The sequence below is a fragment of the Lepisosteus platostomus genome, chromosome 8, assembly GCF_059453375.1.
Source record: "Lepisosteus platostomus isolate fLepPlt1 chromosome 8, fLepPlt1.hap1, whole genome shotgun sequence".
Lineage (NCBI taxonomy): Eukaryota > Metazoa > Chordata > Actinopteri > Semionotiformes > Lepisosteidae > Lepisosteus > Lepisosteus platostomus.
Window position 1 is genome coordinate 13,661,236 of NC_142618.1, and position 20,737 is coordinate 13,681,972.

The 20,737-nt window shown below is 41.3% G+C and overlaps 1 protein-coding gene across 5 annotated transcripts in view; it reads left to right on the plus strand.

The window, feature by feature from the left end:
• Nucleotides 1–20,737, plus strand: part of LOC148655701 (nucleolar protein 4-like) — a 118,418-nt gene that overhangs the window by 14,627 nt on the left and 83,054 nt on the right. For all 5 annotated transcript variants that reach the window (XM_088642505.1, XM_088642507.1, XM_088642508.1 and 2 more), the window contains exons 2-5: nucleotides 1,921–2,070; nucleotides 8,484–8,595; nucleotides 9,581–9,693; nucleotides 10,405–10,537. In XM_088642505.1, the coding sequence (XP_088498631.1) occupies nucleotides 1,921–2,070; nucleotides 8,484–8,595; nucleotides 9,581–9,693; nucleotides 10,405–10,537 (508 nt within the window). The remainder of the gene's footprint in view (nucleotides 1–1,920; nucleotides 2,071–8,483; nucleotides 8,596–9,580; nucleotides 9,694–10,404; nucleotides 10,538–20,737) is intronic.

A 20,737-nucleotide genomic window follows, 5' to 3' on the forward strand; every position in this document is an offset into this window, starting at 1 on the left:
GCCTACCATCTTGAATTTGACCATTAATCTTTAGTTTTGAAAATTTTTAGCAAAAGCCTTGTGAAAATGGAAATATATTGTACTGTATGGTCTGTGTGTGCCCATGAATACCGTTGGTTGTTCACAGTTATAGGTAGTTAAGATCCCAAATTAACAGTATTAATCTGTTTCCTAGCTGTAACACCAATGAAAAAACAAATATTTTCCAACAGAAACCTTAATAAATTCTTAAGAAAGAGTCGCAGTCCGAAAAGCATTATAGATCAGAAGCTCTAGATTGATTTCTTTATGTGCCTTGGTGGTATTTTGAGGTATTTCTCAATTAAAATGTTGGCTTCACAGAAAAATAAAAACAGCAAACTTTAAAAAAAAAAACTATTTGACTGAAGCTGTCATTCAAAGGGACTTGCACATTTAAACAGCTGGGTATTTTACTGGGGAGTTCTGAGTGAAGTACGTAGCCCCAGGGTGCAACAGCAATCCTTCTGCAATAAACATGACAGCATAACGAAAGCGAACTTAAATCGTTTCACCACAGTTCATTATAGTGAAGCAGCTGTGCCTCTGGATATTTGGAAGACAGACACTCTGGGGTTGGGTCTGCTGAAAGATAGCTGTGATGTGTGCCTACTTAAGGAAATAGGGGCTTTGTCTCGTATGGTGATTTCATGTGGCACCTGACCCCCACCTGAATATACCCTTCACCCCCGTCTTTTCCCACTCTTCGGAGAAGCCTGTGAAAACCCAGGTCCCCTGCGTGTGCTCTATCTACTGTAGGAGTGGAACAGGGCCCTTGTGGAAGGCTGACCTTTGTCGCTGTGAACCTCGGTTCCAGTTCATTTGAACAATTCGGCTGTTGTCTTTCCTCTCTCGTTACCTCCAGGACTACAGCAAAGACAGCATGGCCAGCCTTTGTTGCCTTCAACATCCTGAGAATCTAGTGAAGCAACAGTAGTAGCTTCATCACAGTAGCTTGCAATACACAAAAAGTCAAACCAATCCCAGCTGGTCTGGCAAGCAAAGACTAACAGGAGAACTGTATTTAACCAGCTCTTGCTCTGAGATGCTTTTTTGGTGGTTTGGCCTGGTATATTATATTGGTTAATGATGGGTAAACTATGACAATGCAGTGAGGTGAACAGTTGCATTACTTACTTTATTTTTAATGGGGCACCTTCATGGGTTTTCAAGTACCATTCGAGGACACATGTTCAGATTTTGATCAATAGCTTGAAAAGACGCTGTTTGTTCTCCCCATACAGTAGGTCACTCAGTGCTTTTCTTACTTTCCGTACTTCAGTTTTAATCTGTTTAATTTTGTAAGCACAGTACAAAATGTTGCACAACACAACAACTTCTGACTGTTACACTATTCTATAACACAACAACTATACCATTGCAGAATATTACATTATACTATAACACAAGAACTACACCACTGCAGACAGTTACACTATACTACAACACAACTTTACCACTGTAGACTGTTACACCATACGACAACACAACAACACAACAACTACACCACGTCTGACTGTTACAGTATACTATAACACAACAACTATACTACTGCAGACTGTTACACTATACTATAACATAACAACTATACTACTGCAGACTGTTACACTATACTATAACACAACAACTACACCACTGCTGACTGTTGCACTATTCTGTAACACAACACTATACCGTAACACCGCTGTATCACTGCGGACTGTTGTGCTAATACGCCGTTACGGCAAAGGTGCAGTTCTTGCAGTCTGTTGAAATTACTGTACATCTGCAAACCCAAAATGGGGGTAATTAGATATTATTTATAGTATTGTGAGAGCTTCAGCTTGGTATTTTTGCCCCGAATGAATATGAGCTTGTTGGTGTTTGCCATATAGCAATCAATATTTATTTCTTCCTTCACAGGATGGCGTAGGCATAGATGAGAAAGTATCCCTAAGACAAGTTGCTGTCGTTGAGGATTTCTTCGACATTATTTACTCCATGCACGTAGAAAATGGAACCAATGGGGAGAAAACGCGGAAGCATGCTGGTCAGAAGAGGACATACAAAGCGGTAAATTTCGAGCTTCAAGAAAACCTCTCTCTCTGCTCTTTAATGCATGCGGCTTCCCAGTGGTGCTGTCTCACAGGGCTTGGGTCCTGGTTGACTTTTGGCTTGGCTACCTTCTGTGTGTGATTTCTGTGTTAATGTCCTTTTTCTTCTGGTGCAGCAGTTTCTCTGGTGTCCCAAAGACATGGTGCACTGGCTAGACGAATGGATGTCTTTACATCGTCTGAGTGTGTGTGTGTCCTGCAATTAACTGCTATTACCTCCAGGCTTCAGGCTGCTGCAGGCTTTACCAGGAGTTAACTGCTTTCTGATAATATATTGATGTGGCGTTTTGTGAAGATTTCACAGGGTAAATGCTTAATTCCATGTAGTTTCAGAGCACCTTGATGTAAAAAAAGACATGGATGTCTTGCTACATTTGTAAGGATTTAATCTGTTTTACACTCTCTGAATATATTTTATGTATGTCCTTGAATGAAACTTGTGAAAACAGAACAAAACAATAAGAAGCAAAACTACAAAGAAAGATATGGCTGGTTCTCATGTGAAATGGTGATAATCTACGCGCTGATCCATCTGTCAAGTTTGTGATTCACACAAGGCTTGGGGAACATCATATTAATTACAAGTGTATTCTGAGTGACTGCTTTGATCACAAGGTTTACAAGTAGGAATGCGGTGCTTTGTGAAGTTGTACACTGAATACCCAAATTAGAAGAAGGCTCCATCAATTCCTGTCTGAAAGTGTTCAATGGTAATTCAGAGTAATTCAGAGGAGGAAGTGGAAGAGGCTCAATTGTTGTGGGGCCTCATCCTGAGATCTGGAAGGGAGCAGTCTGCGAGCAACACTGAAAGCCATTCATTGTGAAACCAACCATGAAACTCCAGGCTGCAGCTCTGGGAAGAAGAATGAGTACAGCACAGAAATGAGCCATGAGCAGCTAGTGAGGGCCTAAGGTTGTAATGAGCGGACAGAAATGTTCTGTCTTCAGAAAAGCTTTCTCACACCTGCACACTCGTTTTCATTTCTGTGAGGAGCCTGTGGACTATGACCTTCACAGGGAACACAGAGTCTGTGGGCTATGATCTTCACAGGGGAACACAGAATCGGTGGACTATCATCAACACAGGGGATCACAGAGCCTGTGGACTATGATCTTCACAGGGAGCACAGAGTCTGTGGACTATGACCTTCACAGGAAACACAGAGTCTGTGGGCTATGATCTTCACAGGGGAACACAGAATCAGTGGACTATCATCAACACAGGGGAACACAGAGCCTGTGGACTATGATCTTCACAGGGGAACACAGAGCCTGAGGACTATGATGTTCACAGGGAGCACAGAGTCTGTGGACTATGACCTTCACAAGACAACACAGAGTCTGTGGACTATCAATAACACAGGGGAACACAGAGTCTTTGGACTATGATCTTCGCAGGGAACAGAGGGTCTGTGGACTATGATCAACACAGGGGAACACAGAGTCTGTGGACTGTGATGAACACAGGGGAACACAGAGCCTGAGGAATATGATCAACACAGAGTCTGTGGACTATGACCTTCATAGGGCAACACAGAGCCTGAGGAATATGATGTTCACAGGAAGCACAGAGTCTGTGGACTATGATCTTCACAGGGAGCACAGAATCTGTGGACTATGATCAACACAGGGGATCACAGAGTCTGTGGACTATGAACTTTGCAAGGGAAGACAGAGTCTTCGGACTATGATCTTTGCAGGGAACACAGAGCCTGAGGACTATGATCTGTACAGTATACCAGAGCAAATGGAATATGCTACAAGATGCCTTCCAAAAAACCCTAAAATCACTCATAATTTTGCTTTTCCTAACATAATCCAAATAGGGTGCTTCGGTAACATGTAGTATCAGTTTCAAATGCTGCTTACAGTAAGTTTGTTTTTGCATAACATAGAAGCAAAGCATTCTGAGAATATTTATGCAATTTATATGAGTGCTGTGTTAAGAATTCCTTATTTTATAGATTTGGGTGTCTTTGACTGTGCCCTGAATTCACTAACAGCCACTGAAGCACATATCTAATGGTTAAATACCTGTGTCGGTACTGGTTAGGTTGTGACGACTACCTGTTTATGTAATTTTTAATTTCAGTAACTATCACAGTTATGAATATGGCGATGATGAGTTTGATTAGTAATAATAGTTGCATTTGCATCCCCACTGTCTTTTATATAGTATTTGTGTTGTGGAATCACACAGATAATGTTTATTCAGTGTCTCAAAATGAAGACATTTTTGACTAAGGAAGTAGGATGTATTTTAATTGAAAACACAATGTAATATTCATTCTATTACTGTACCTTCTAATTACTGGACCTCCCCCTGTGTATACTGGGCCATTAAATGGTTATGACAGTCTACATCATGTCCCCATTCTGACATCATAACACCCTGTTACCTTACTAGCAAAACAGCCTCCCTGGAATGATTTTGTATTTTAAATAGTTTTTTTTTAAATTAGTTAATAAGTTTGAATTTCTTATACAATACTGAGCTCTCGGACAATGATGAGCATCATGACTTCCATTCTTTTGTTAATCATGAGCATTCTGGTCCACTGACAAGCTTTTTTCTGGGAGTTCCTCACTGGTCCAAACCTAAGATTCAGTTCAGCTAATAGCGGCATACAGGTGAATCCCCATCTATTAGGGACAAAAAGGGTAGCTTGCATGCTTATTATTGTAACTCACATTATTTCCTGAGCCTGCTTATTAATGCACTAAAATTTTTATATCCTACCAGCTAAGCTTATTTTTATATATCATAAGTATAAATTGCTATTTACGTATTATGTATTTATTATTGGCTTTGGTATGCGTATTAATTGGAATGCTGTTGTGAATATGAAAGATATTTATCATTTTGAAGGGGTTTGTGAAGAGCTACAGTCTATAATTTAAAAAAATAATAACATTCCCATATCAGTAATGCATCACCTATTTTCACCCGTAATTGTTGATTATGCATCTAGAAGGCATTAGAGCTCATGTTTCATTTCTGATCTCCTAAATGACAAAAAGTGTGGTGTCTCATGGGTTTTAAGAAATGCGTGCTTAAAAGGCAAACAGGTTTGCTGGTTTTAATTACACTGGATGAGAGGTGCATTTTCACAAATGAAAAAGGAAGGGTGCTCTGGAAATGTTGCTGTAACATGAAGTGGTTAGGCATCAACGGTCTATCAATAGACTCCAGCAGCACAGTCAACCAAGAGGCGGCGAAACGTGTGACCACTCAGGAGGGACCACATGAGGGATGTTGTCTGTAAAGCAGCCCCTGTGGCTACAAATTGATTTGGACGTCATGAAAAAAAACACAAACCTAAACTCTGAGCTCATCAGATGTGCCAGAGCTCCTCCAATATCTTGCGTCCTGGGTGCAGCACTACATCCTGAGCGTCTGTATGGAAGACAAACCCCTGGATTTCATCCCAGTGCTCTAAAATCTCAAACAAGATGCAGAAACCAGGAGGCCAGCGTGAGAATACAATAATGCCTGCCACTACGTGGCCTGTTCTGTCAACGGCACAGCCTTCTTGACACGCTTGACACACTGTTTCGCTGGTCATTGGTGAATGGGCTGAACAGGGGCGACTGCTTACCCTGTGAAGTATTTCTCAGGGAAAAATGTAATAATGTAATAACTCCCAAATAACCCTCATCTAAGCCCAGTACGTCACGTAGTGTTATTATGGTAAGCAACCCGCAATCCAGTGAGCGCGCTGGAGCACTGATGCTTTTCGGGTCAGTCTCGGATTGAAACATCGTGATCTGACCTGCTCCGACACTTGACCCAGCAACGTGTTGTTTAGATGGGTACGTCTGCCACACGCCATCAAGTAACCCTCCTGGCTCGGGAGTTGTTTTTCAGGATGTGTGAAAGAGCACGCTTGTGATTTGTGTGCAAGACACCTGCCAGTCTCTTGGCACGCATGTGTTTTGATCTAACGATGAACGTCTGAACCAGGCCGCACCTGACATTCAAGCCCTCCTGTCAGACGAGCCTTTACAGTTTATGAAACAATGTTGCTCTGATTGTTTATTTAGAAGCTTGTGTCCAGAAAGTGTTGCAGGAAAACTGCATAAGGAGATTAAGGTGCTTTATTATTGCTTACATTTAGTTCTGTTTTGAGATGAAATTAGATGATTTTTTTTCTGTTTTGATAATGTAATGTTGATTACTGGAAGAGGGAGAGGGTGAAAATGTGCAGTCATGTTCTTAAGGAGCTGTTGTACGTCTAAGGAACAATGATAAAAAACTGGAATAAAAATACAGGAGTATTTTATGTAATAAATATTTCTCACAGTACCTCCATAGGGAATACATTGAAATTAACAGCATTCAGACTAGCTGTTGTCCACAGTTCGTTGGCTACAATCACTAGAATCATTTCTCTACCCTTCGATGTGTTGGATAAATGACTACAGTGGGCATGGTGCCAGTAGTTATGCAGCCAGTGTTAAACAATGCTATTTTGAATTTGTCAAAGTTAAATTAAAACTTTAACCAACTACAATAACACCGATAAATGGCAAACCCAGAACTTGATTTATTGTTTTTTGCTGGTCAGAGCCTTCTTCTTTCTATGAAATAAAATCCTGCAGAATTTTTTTAAAAAAAACTTCATTCAAAAAAAACCACACACACACATGAACTGGATCTTAAGTTGTGGTTCTGGATTTCAGACATGATGATGTTCCACATTTGCTTCAAGAGATTTTCCTGTGAGTGTAGAATTCCTTTTATCGCCTTTAACACTTGCATCGGAATGCGAATCACCCCAAACTTCTCCGGATTCGTTTATTTTAACCTTAATCCACTTGTTTCCCCAACCTTTCCTTCCCTACAGCGCTGTTTCGTTTCTTGTGCAATGTGCTCTTCATGAAAACTGGTAATAGTGGAAGTCTGGACTCAATGCTTCCCATAGAGAAACATGATAAGAAATAATGGCAGCTGCCCAGAAAGTGAAGCAGGTGAGCCAGTGAAAAATGAGTGCTTGCAATGGTGGCATTACCCTCTGGATGTGGAGTGGCGTTACTTTGGAACTGTTACTTGCAGGAACCGTTATGTCACACAGCTGGTATGCTGGCATTGCCGACTCAATTGGACACCAGCCACTGGCCCAACTTTTTATGTTTCATTCTCCACCCACCACGCTGGAACCTCCAGTTGTTTCTGCACGGCTCGGGTGACAGCAGTGACTCTCATACTGCACCGGGAGCGTGAGGAGGAGCAGGACGCCAACTCCACGTCTCCTGACAGGACTGCAGGTGCCAAGCGGAGGAGCAGCGCGGCTCTTACTGACATGACTGCCAGCCAGCAGGCACCCAGGAGGGCACAGGAGCCTCCTCTGTGCCGAAAGAGCTGTCTGATTAATCCCAGATCTGCCTTGGTGGTGCTGGTCCCGGGGGGATCTCAGTCACAGTCAGCTAGTGACCTCACCCAGCCAGGCTCAAACTTGCAATGTCTAGATCAAAGAGCTCAGCCTGCACTCAGACCAAGACCTTTTACTGCTGGAGCCACCTTGGGGCCCTCAGATTTCAGTTTTTGGTGATAAACAATGACATTTAATTTCTGGGAAACCTAGTTTACAGAGCAGATTTACTGTTAGTCACTATTGAATTTTGATTACTTCTGGTTAGAAGATTTATATTTTCCGGATCCATTGAGATCGCACTCTCAGGACAGACTGACACCTTAGAAGTGTTACGAAGCGTCTTTCAGGACCCTACGCAGACGACACAATCCGGAAGGGAGTGAACACACACGGGGGAGGACGAGGAACAGGGCTGGTAGAGGAACCGGGGGGGGGGGAGGGGGCGTGACGAAGGTGCTCTGGGGGGCGTGGTCCAGGCGAGTAGTCCAAAAGGGAGTCCAAAGGGAAGTCCAGTGCAGGCGAAGGTCCAAAGCCGGGTGATAAATCCAAGATGAACAGTTATAAACTGGAGTGTAATCCGGCGAAGGGTCGGGGGGAAGAAAGGGGGAACGGAACCAGGCGCTCCAGGTCCCAGGCTCGGCTGGTTCAGGACACCCAGGAGGCGAATGCCACCCGAGCCGCGGACGTAGGGCGACTCGGTGATAGGCGTGTTCCAATGCAGAGCCCGGAACAGAGTGAGTGTCTGGCTTTTAAAGGTGGGCTGGAACAGGGAGCAGGAGCACAAAATCAACTAGAAAGTGAACGAGCCGGAGCGCCCTTAAGGAGGAGGGACTACAATCGTGACAAGAAGTTAGGGTATGATTTGCTTTGGGCTGTTTATAAGATGATGTGGAGATCTATTTTGTGGCTTTCTCAGGGACTGGAGTGTTTGATGAGGTGTTTTTGTGCATGTGTTTTTTCTTGAGACAGAAACATCCTGATTTGCCATTTGATTTAGATTTCAGAGACTTACGCCTTCCTACCACGAGAAGCAGTGACACGGTTTCTAATGAGCTGTTCTGAATGTCAGAAGAGAATGCATTTAAATCCAGATGGAGGAGATCATAAAGGTAAATTTACTAGTGATTCAAAAGTGCATTTTTTATCCTTTTGTTCTAAAATGACTTTATTTACTGAACAGAAACTCGATTATTAAACTTTGTGTGTTAAATATAGCAGCAAATTGTAAAATAAAATTTGGCAATACAGCTATTGCATTGTGTACTAATCAGTTTAAGAAACTACTTAGACTAAATGTAATATTACTTGTGATTCCGAATATTTTTGTCTCATTAATGCAGGAAATGTTTGCAACACACTTATATTAAAATTAGTTTTTACTGGAAGGATGCTTAAAATCAACAAAACATTACACAAAAACAAATGAACTGCATTTATATCTATATCTAATGTAAAGGAATAGTATTTCATCAAACCTAAAGGTGACATTTTTACAGCTATTTTTGTGGTTCTTGGTAATTCAGTAAAACCTCAAATTTTATACTGTAATGGTTGATCACTTGTCCTAATTTCATACTAAGGCTATGATGATAATGAAAATTTCCAGGAGTTTGAAAAATAGAACTCTTAGAAGGAGCTTCAGGGTAATGGTGACATTTTAAGAACTCGCAGCATGATACAACAAGAACTAGTTGATATTATTTCCTATAATTCATTAAAGAATAGAAGATGGATACTTGAGAAGACAGTTGTGAGGAATCGGGGGAAAACAAACTGTTTCTACAATGATCAGCAACAGATTCTATTCACCTGAATTCCATCTATCTACCCCTTCTTCCAATTCAGGGTAGCAGGGGAACCAGAGCCTATCCCAGCAAGCAACGGGCACAAGCCTAATTGGCCCTGGTGTGGGTGTGTCTGTGCCTGTGTGGGCCCTGTGATGGACTGGCGTCCTGTCCAGGGTGTACCCTGCCTTGTGCCTACAGTATGGCTTGATGGGACAGGCTCCGGCTGCCCCGCGCAATACAGTAAGGAGTCTGCAATACAGTCTCTGCACATTACAAATCACTTCGTGTGTCCTTTGCCCTTTTTTAGAAAACGGGAAACCGCCTACGTTGGTGACGAGTATAATTGACTATAACATGCCGATCACGATGGCCTACATGAAACACATGAAGCTCCAGCTGCTGAACTCCCAGAACGATGAGGTAAAAGAAGAGATTTACGCTGGGCTCCTGCATGCACCGAGATAACTTTTGGATGGGTTTGAGTGATTGGGAGGGATTGAGAGGTGTGCAGCAGAACTGTTTGAGATGAATCTTCGGAATGATACAGAAATCAGTCAGTTATGTTCATACTTAGCCTTGAAAGGGGAAAGACTCCTAAAGTGCATTTTGCTATGATTTGTTTTTTCAGAAAAACATCTGCCTCAACAAGCTAGATACAATTTTTAAGGGAGAAATATAGACTGGATGATTTTTTACAAAAATACATTTCTTGTATCTTACGAAATTAAGAAAGATACCTAAAATTTTTGCCCAAAACTGTTGTGGGAGTATTCCCCTGTTCAGAATGTTATGTAGTGAATGGATTGAGCTATTCAGCAAAAAGAGAGAAAATAAGTTTATGCGATTTCATGGGAGTTTCCTTTTTCCATTTCTGTGAGAAATGGCAGTGGCGGGCTGAAGGAGAGGGCTTTTTGTTTAAGGGAATGTCCTTCTAATGTTAATGGTATCCTTGGTTTTTGTCAAACCTGCTGCTTATGTGTGTCATGAATAAGATAAAAGGACGGGGGTGAATAGGGGTGTGTGACAACCTGAAATTGCACTTACAAAGGGAAATGTGTGTGCTCTGCCCTGCACCATCTGTTGGTTTTCATATGACGGCGAAATTCATTTCATGCACGCCCTGTGTTGTAGGAAGACAGCTCTCTGGACAGCGACGAATTCGACATGAGTGACTCCACACGGATGTCAGCAGTGAATTCTGACCTCAGTTCTAATCTCGAAGAGAGAATGAGCAGCCCGCAGAACCTCCACAATCAGCAAGATGGTGAGTTTTCGGCTGCGACGAAGGAGAAGCACAGGCCTATCAACATTTTACAGAAAGAGAGAGATAGATCATAGGCTTCCTTTATGCAATTCATTTCTCTTACCATACCTCTAATCAAGTTAAAAAAAACTTATCCTCATTTGGGTGATAATAAATATGCGTTTATCAAAGCCATGACTATGAAACACCCATATTAATGAGAAACGAATCATGTTCATTTGAAGCACAACTTTATAGGGAACAGCTCTTTTCAAGAAGGCTTTGTTGGCAAGCCTTTCGCCCTGATGCTGCACTTGATATTATGACTTTCAGTTGAGCTGATTATTGCCAATGTGTGGAACGGGTTATTACTTGCCAGCGCGATAAGGTCTGATCTGCACAGGTTGTTTTGAAATGCAAATATTTCACTTTCATAATAGGTCATAATGATGTCAGTCAAATCGTAGAACTTTTGTTGAAAGCAGGAAATTTTTTTCTTATTCTGGTCATGCAAATGGATTACCTAGAAACACAGTTGCTTCATGTGAGACTGATATAAACAGCCAGATAAATAACATGTTTATTTACACACAGGTTCTTAAATGAATCCCAGTTAAAATAATGAGAGGGTACCACTAACGTCAGACAATTTGTATACAGTGGCAGCTCATCAGGTGCTACTTTCACTCCAAACCTGGGCATAGCATTTTGCTTCGTTCTGACTGTAGAATATGATGCTGCGCAGACCTGGAAATTTGATCTATGTTGTGATGTAAATTGGAGGTTTTATAAGTTACTGTGTACATTTGACTTTTATTGTGGTTTGAAATACACTCATCAATGCTGATTCTTTATAATGCCGAAATATAAAAATAACGTTGCAGTTCAACTTTCATTAATGAAGGAGTTTTATACAGTGGATTAGTCCAAAGAAAAGAACCCTGTAGGACCAAAAAAGATGATAGAGGTTCTGTGGTATTATACCACACTGTACTGTACGTGCCACTGTGTGTGCTGATCAGAATGTCACGTACAATCATCACTATGTACAGTTTCAGTTATAAGGCACATCTGGAAACAGGCTTAAGGGAGGATTCAATGAGAGTCGATTCCACTGCGAACTGTATGAGTTTGATTCTGACAGGTTTTAGTAGCTTCAGAAAGGAAAAATGAAAAATATGCTGATAATTGGTACTGTAGGTTAGAGGCTTTTTAAAATGACACTTTTGATGGCTGGGGGAAACCAAGCTAGTCTAGAGGGAAGAGCTGATAGTTTGTTTTTCTTTACTCTTTTATGCATCATTTATGTAGTTGCATACAGTTACATTTTATTAGGCTCCTTAGCCAACTGCAGCTGCTCAAAATGACGACAAATGAGCCTTGTGCTCATGCTCCAGAGCAGCTCTTACGAATTCACCTTGCGATGACATCTGAGAAATGAGTCTTCTTGTAAACACCCACCACAGTGGGCTATCCCTTCAGTTAGAACTCAGATTAGTGCTCTTTGAGTGCTCCTCTAGTTGCCACTGTATTCTGGATGAAATGAGCTCAAATGCACTGCAGCAAACCTCAGGGCTGCACAGAGCAAGTCTCTACAAGAATTTATGCTGGTGTTTTTTACAGAATTGCATTGCTTTTAGAAGGCTACATGAGTTAATTCATTAAATCGGGATCTGTTGTTTGTCTAATTGCATTTGGATAAAATAATGCCTTGTGTCATGCTGCATAATATTGAACACACGTGGGACATTTTGTAGACCATGCATGTTTTTAATTGAAAAGGCCTGATCCTTTTTTTGTGAAAGTCAAACTCTATGCTGGTATTTCGATGACCAGATTAAAAGGATTGTGGAAAACCGGGGGCCAAGGTCTAGGATCCAGCGAACAGGAGCCTGGATCATGTCACTGTGCCCAGGATTCTCCGAGTAGTGGCTCTGTGCTACTAGAGGCAAAGCTGGGACAAGTCTGGCAAGGCTCCCTCACTCTGAAACGTGTCAGGCACCTGCACTCTCTACTGCTGGGAGTAGTGAGGGAGCACTGAGCCTAACCAGCACTGAGCCTCCCGTCTGTTGCTGCGGAGCCTGTAGTTTGTGAACAGATTGACGGGTCAATCGATGGGCAAGCCAGAGACGTCTGTGAGCACCTCTCCGTCTATCCATCCTCTCTGTGTGGATAGACCGTGGGGGTTGTTGCCGTGAGCCGAGGTGCAAAGACACAATTAGCGATGCCAAATTGAGTGGGTAAATAAAAAAAAATAAAAAAAAAGTACTGTAGCTCTTCTGAACAAATACTTAAGAACAGGAACATAAGAATAGCTACAAATGAGAGTGGGCGATTTGGCCCTTTCAGCCCTTTTAGTACTGATTAAGCTTATTGATCTGGGGATCTCACCCAGCTGTTTCTTGAAGGAAGTCAGGGTATTGACAGGTATCGACAGCAGGGTTGGGTAGCTTGTCTCATACTCCCACCACCCTCTGCATAAGGACATGACTCTTGTTCTCAGTTTCAAATGCGCTTCCACCCAGCAAGTGTTGCCAGACATTACATATAATTCTAATAATAATAATTCCTTACACTTTTATGTATCTCTTTTCTGGACACTCCACTCAAAGCGTTTTACAGGTAGTGGGGACTCCTCTCCACTACCACCAGTGTGCAGCCCCACCTGGATGTTGTGACAACAGCTATTGTGCGCCAGAACACTCCCCACACACCAGCTCTCAGTGGGGAGGAGAACAGAGTGATGAAGCCAGTTCAGAGATGGGGATTACTAGGAGAGCACGATTGGTAAGGGCTAATGGGAAATTTGGCCAGGAGACCAGGGTAACACCCCTGCTCTTTTCGAGAAATGCCCTGGGATTTTTAATGACCACAGAAAGTCAGGACCTCGGTTTTACATCTCATTCAAAGGATGGCACCTTTTTTTACAGTATAGTGTCCCTGTCACTATACTGGGGTATTAAGACCCACACAGACCGCAGGGTGAGCACCCCCTACTGGTCCCACTCACACCTCTTCTAGCAGCAACCTTAGTTTTTCCCAGGAGGTCTCCCATCCAGGTACTGACCAGGCTCACACCTGCTGAGCTTCAGTGCTAGGTGCTAGTTGCTAGTTGCTAGTTGCTAGTTGTGAGCTGCAGGGAAATATATCACATGTGTCTACTTATGTATTCTTATAAGACATCACATCAGATATTATATGTTTTACCATTTCATGTTTTCATTTAATGATTTTTATCTGATTATTCAATGAAGCAGCTGCAGTGTTTTTAATAAAAATGCAATATTAGGATGTATAGTACTATATATACTGGTGTCATGTCGCACCATTTTACCAGGATAACTTCATTTACGAAGCAGGTCCATGAATGAGATTTGATATTCTAATTATTCTTAACTAATTTGTGACTGGGTACAATGAAGAAATAAAGCAATATCATATGTCATTTTTTTATTTAACTTTTTTTCAAATGCATTAGTATTTCTAAGGCTCACGATTTTATGATATACAACTGTGTGGCACATTTTAATATAGTAGTTTTACCTCTTCTGTGGCATCTTCCATTATCATCTGCTCTACTAAGTAATATCACCACAGATATCATTGGAGTCTGTTCTTAAAAGTTTGTTAGCAAGGAGATCACACCATAAGCACCTAATAATTGCTTTTTGCATTAGATAGAATGTGCGTGGGGTTCCAAATACCTGATAATAAAAAATAAGCAAAAAATAAAATGTAATTTACATAATTCAATTACAGTATATCTTAAAGATTTTAGCACATTTATGAGAAAATGTGTTGCTGCTTATTTTTTTTTGCTGTAGTTATACAGTGTGAATACACAGTATTAATATGAATATCCAATACATATTGCGGTTACATCAGAAAATGTTTTATACAGTAGCTCTAAACACACTCCTCTCATTTTGAACTATCATTCATTTTTCTCAAACTAAAACTAATTTTCCTACACAAAGCAACAAAACTATTTTTCCCCAGAGAAATCAACAAGAAATATGTTTTCAAATCTCACATCAATTAATGCAATGCAGGATACAGTACCTGCTGTACTGTGAATGCTCACCCAAAAAATCAAATTGACTAACTGCATCAAAGTAGACCTTGACAGTACTTAAGCATGTGGACAGATGAGAAGAGGCCACTTGTCTTATCTACTCCATTTGGTAGTTAAAGGGGAACTGCAGTCCCAATTTCTCAGACCGGTTATTCAATCTCGGTAACAGAATAAATTCATTTATATCATAGAAACAAATTTACAAATTTCAAATGAAGCACAAACTTTGTGAAAGTACTGTAAGCCCCACATGTTGTTGCAAACTCGCATTGCGAATTGCGACATGATGTGTCCCTTCCTGCTCACTAGTCACTGTAATGACTAATGTAATGTGATGGGGATGTCTGCCTGTTATGCCTTCCAGCATGTAGGGGCAGCAACAGCCTGCTGCTGTTACCATAACATTAATTTCTTACAGGGCAGGGTTGTTAGCCTTCTGCCCAACCTCCAACATGGAGGACCTGGTGCCCGAAGTGGGACATGAACCCACTACGCTGAAATTATGAGTCTCATGCTCTATCAACTGAGCTAGTCGGGGCCCGGTAATATGGGAGAATAAATAAGGTTGTGCAGCACACGTTCCAATGTGATCTGCATGCAGAGCTAACGAGTGAGTAGTATTTGTTGGCAAAACCGTGTCAAAGTCAAGAGCTATGGAAGCGCATTGCTGCCACCAGGGAAAACAAAAACCTTGCCCTTATCTTGTAATTACGAGATAATAATTCTTGCGTACTTTATGTGATCATGCGATAGCACAGTTATCATATGAAACCTATAACAAGTAGGTATCTGTGTCAGCATGTGTAGGCTGCAAAGGAACAAGTTAAAGGTTTATTCCATGCTGAAAAGAGAAAAGAAACAACGTTTCAGCTGTGAAGCCCTCACAACCAAAACGTTATTTTCCTTTTCTTCTCTTTTCAGCATGGAATAAACCTTTAACTTATTCATTTAAACTGATATTCAGTATGTAAGGACAAAACAACTGCAATGTGGACAGTAGTTCCTCTGATTAGGAAAGTAATGTCCAGAGGACTGTCCATGTCCAAGGCCAAGTCCGGGAGACTGTGGAGAGGGAAGTGGACATCAGCGAGGGAAGTAGTGACCCAACTACAGTATAGAGAAAAACAGCAACCTATTCACAGGTAGTTCAGAGGCTTTGGTGGTTCAGTGATGGCATTTTCTCCTGGGTTTGATTCCTGATCAACACAATGTGAAAGGGGAACTACAACGCTATTTTTATATCATGGGGCAGAAAGAATCAGCATTGATGAGCGTATTTCATCCCACAACAAAAGTAAAATGTAGACAGTAACTTGTGAAACTTCTGTAACGGGAGCTGGTCCAGGCTCCCCCGAAGTGTAGTTCAGGACCCTATGCAGACGGTATAATCCGGAAGTGAGTGGAGAAGGACATCAGGGGAGGAGACGAAGAGGATCAGGATTGTTTGACAGACAGGGGGGAGTGACTATGGTGATCCGGTGCTCAGGGGGGCGTGACTATGGCAAACAGGTCTAGACAGTCCAAAGGGGGGAATCCGGGGCACAGTCCAGAAACCAAAACCAGGAAATCCATCCGAGACAAGACGATTAAAAACAAGGAAAGGGACATGGAACGAGATTAAAAACGGAGTGACTACAGTGAACTTGGCTGGCACTTTCGGTTTAATGATTGTGTCAGTGTCCAGCGCTGCAGAATGTGTACAGATTTACTTTCGACTGGGGTTTAGTCATAATGAATTTTAGCAGATATGAACAGAATTATTACAAGCACAAGGACCAGTTTTGTGGGATTTAGAGTTCAAAGCAATGATGGTTCCGTTATGAACAGTTATATGTGCAATCACTTCCACTGCTTAAAACTGCAAGTCCGCACATAGCGATATAGGTATTAATTAAAAATTGACGTAGCCCGTGGTTAATTGCGACTACACTGGGCATTACTAGGTTTTAAGTGTTATTGTATTAACTATACATATTAAACTATTATTTTGCAAAAAGAAATAACCACACCTAACCCCATGGATAGCAATGTTCTATCTGATGAAGCCTGTCAGTAAACAATGATGCTGAATGTAAAACACATTACATTTCTGACAAGAAGTTACAAAAGGCGTTAAACAGAGAACTGTAGAAGCAGAGTGAGAAACAGGTGTCCTTTCAGTAGCCAGCAGAACAGCAACCAGCTGGGCAACAAAACTAACCATAAGATAGTGGAGAAAGGGGGCAAATAGACAATTAACAAACGTCCTCACGCAGGAAGTCATACAATATGAATCGCCAGTCGTGTCAAAGAGGCAGGAAGAACAGCGTTTCCCTCTATAACCCTTACGGGTGAACACAGTGCTTTGACAACCCGGAGACGTTGGGTCGATCTTCATTTGATTACCCACTTACTGTAATATGCTTATAATTTACTTAAATATTTTGATTATGTTAGTTATTTTTTTCCCCTTTTATGCTGTTGCAGGGAAGTTTCTGCAAATACAGCTTGGATTGTAGCTCACTCCCTCATCAATAACTGAACTGGTGCTCCCGAGTTTCCAGATAGTCGCTGTAATGAAACTGATATCACAGTATATTGTGGTGAAACGAGTCATTTCAACATGTTCTCGGTAGGATTCAGGCAACGAGAGCTGGCAAGGATGTCCTCTGTATCCTCAGACACAGTATGTTGATTAACTTGAACATATGTGCATGATGACAAAGGTCACTGTTACAGACTCTCACTCCTACAGCAAGGCTGCACCAAGAGCCCCTGTTCAAATGTACATGGAGTAACTGAGGAATATTTTAACTGTGGAACTGAGCCAGTTCTAGTTGCATCAGGACACTGAGAGCCACACTTCAAACAACCATAAAAGCCATAACACATACTGTATCAGCATATCCATTTCTCAAATCCTTATACCTAAATGCTAGAAGCTTAAGAAATACAAAACAATGCAAGAACTTGCGGTCATAGCATTGACGGGTTTTATAAATCTTACCAGTAAAATTGTGGGAAAAAATACTGACAGCTGAACTAGAAGAAAGCTTAGAATCAATGGCATTTTAACAAACAGCCAATATGGACTTGGAAGGGTAATATTTTATTTGGCTAACCTGCTAGAATTCTTCAGAAAGTGACAACGTTGGCAATAACCCTAAATCATATGGCATAGTTAGACTTCCAGAAAGCGTTTTGTGAGCTCCCTCGTAAAAAAAGGATAATTCTCAAATCGAAAGGTAATGTTTGCTAAAAGACAGTGTAAAGTGGGTAATGAGTAGGAAACATGCTGAAAAGTTATGTCAAAGGAATCTGGACATTTGTCTGGATTGTTCTATGTCCTGACAATGCAAGGAAGCAGTATAAAAGCACACAGAGCAGGAAAATGGAAAATTTAAATCAAATGAAGTTATGCTCACGTACAGTAGGTCAGTCTTCTCGTAAAACCTCCTTTAGTATCTGGTTCTGTTGTGATTGTCCTGTCACTAAAAAGGATATTATAGCCTTGAAGAGTTCAAGGAAGATCAACAAGAAAAACAATTCCTGGTCTCAGAGTATTGCCATATGCAGACAGGCTGATGGAGATAAATCTCTTCAGTCTAGAAACAAGGATATTGAGAGGAAATTTGATGAGAGTATTTAAACTCTTAGATATAGAGTCAACCCAAGGGAATATTTCAGACTCGGAAGCAATACAAGGACAAGGGTTCACAACTGGAAACTAAAAGGGAATCATTCAGTCCAGAGAATAGGAAAAGCCTTTTTACTCAAAGGGCTGAGGATATTTGGATCAGGTTTCACAGCCCGACTCTTCCAGGAAACTATTGGACAGCTTTAGATTCACTTAGCTACTGAACTTACAAATGAGCAAGATGAGATATGCAACTCCTTTATCTACTAAAGCAGCTATATCACTCTGCAACTCACAACCGGCAGCCTGCTGATGCTAAGCAGGTGTGAGCCTGGCCAGTACCTGGAAGGTTGCTGCTGGAAGAGGTGTTAGTGAGAGGGACACTATACTGTAAAAAGATGCCCTCTTTCAGATGAGACGTAAAACCGAGGTCCAGAAAAGAGGTTTCTTGAAAAGAGTAGGGGTGTTACCCTGGCGTCCTGGCCAAATTTCCCATTGGCCTTTACCAGTCATGGCCTCCTCATAATCCCCCTCTATGAATTGGCTACATTACTCTGCTCTCCTCCCCACTGAGAGCCGGTGTGTGGTGAGAGTACTGGTGCACTATAACTGCTGTCGCATCATCCAGGTGGGGCTGCACTCTGGTGGTGGTGGAGGGGATCCCCTTTACCTGTAAAGCGCTTTGAGTGGAGTGCCCAGAAAAGTGCTATATAAGTGTAAGCAATTATTATTATCAAATAATAATAAATCATTATTATTGCAATGAAATACAGTATGAGTATAGTGGCATTTGCAACTATTTTTAAATCACTTTCTTTATGTCATTAATTGCCAAGACATCAGCCAGACTTTGATCTACACTGTGGTTGTGTTCTTGAATAAACATTGTGTAAACCAAAATCACATACAAATCTACAGTATGGCAAATAAAATTTAATTTTCCATTTTTCACAGGATGGCCCCCATAGTTTATCCATTAAAGGTACGATTAAAACATTACTGAAATGTAAAGTTGTTACTAAGCTTTACTCACTTTTTGAGGTGTGAAAACATTCACTGCACTTTCACCATATTTTGTATGGTGTTTCACAAGAAGGAAACAATAACTTCAGTGTTAATACATCACGATTTCTCTGCTTTTTACCTCCTTTCACATCACTGTTCGCACATTTAGCTCGTTAATGCCCGAAAACTTAGCCACAGACGCTGACCTTTCCACTCTAGCGAGCATATCAACAGTTGTTTTCTCCCTCTTCGCGTGTGACCAATCACGTTTCGAGGGACTGACTGGCAAATTCTTCTTGGAGGTCGTGCTGAACACGCATTAAGGGCGACAATCATCATGTAAAGGCGGGCGCACCACGTGATGTCGCGAGACAGTCACTGAGAGCCGCGACAGGAAGCGACCGGCTGATTCTGTCTGCGCCTGCGCGTCGCGGCGAGCGCAGGACTGTAGGAAATGCGACTCAAATCAAACCCGCGCCGCAGTGCTGTGTTTGATTTTAAATGCTAGGATCAACATTTGATTCACCGTTGTTTTATAACGGTGCCATGATGGTATTTATTTGTTAAAGATATCGTTCTTTGTTATTATGTTTAATACATATTAATTTTCAATATTAAACTTTTAATTAAAATTACTCATTTTATTTTTCCAGGTTCTTTGGCATTCTATCTCATATGCATATTTAATTGACCAATTTTATACATGATAAATTGGAAAAAAAACAGCCTGAATTTGCGTGGCTTACAAAAAAGATGATTTACAATAAAGTATTGTATTATTCTTTGAAGAAAAAGAGTGTGACTCAAGCCCAGTATACTACTGTAAACCGTAGTTGCTATATAGTATATTCAGAGTATGACAAGCACCATTAATTATGTACATACAAATGTTTTTTCAATTGATTTAGGTTGTTAAAGTTAAATGTTTCCTGTTCTTTTTATGTACTGTTTTTAAAGGCCATGAATTTTTTATTCAATTTACATGGATTACCTGCATAGTAATTACATTTTCAGCCAAGTAAAGTCGTTTAAGGCGGAAAGGAGTGGAAATTGTGCAGATTACTATTAAAAGATCAGAAGCTGGTTCAGAAATGTGTTCCGAAACCTACAAAGGTCAAAACACATTCTTCGAAAGAGCCCTACGTTTTGCAGGAATCGCAGTATTTCCGATCCATTGGGGTCCCTTGCTGGCAATCACAGAGCCTCAGGTTTGACCTTTCTCCCCCTCTCCTGCTCCCTTTACTGGAACAGGCCCGTATCTTATTCCAGATTCCAGGTCCTCACAAGCCTTTGTGTGACGAAGTGCAGCGGTTTTAGACGCACGTCTCTGTACACACGTGTCCTCTGGCTTGTTCATTCTGGGGTGCTCATTGAAGAGGTGCGCGGGATTGGCTTTGTCTTCGAAGGTTTTGAATATTTGGCTCCGACGGCCTCCATGTAATCTTCTCTTCTTTTTTGGGGGGGAATTCCAGAAGTGCAGAACATTCTGAGGGGCGTCCCAGTGTATTATACAATCTTAACCTGT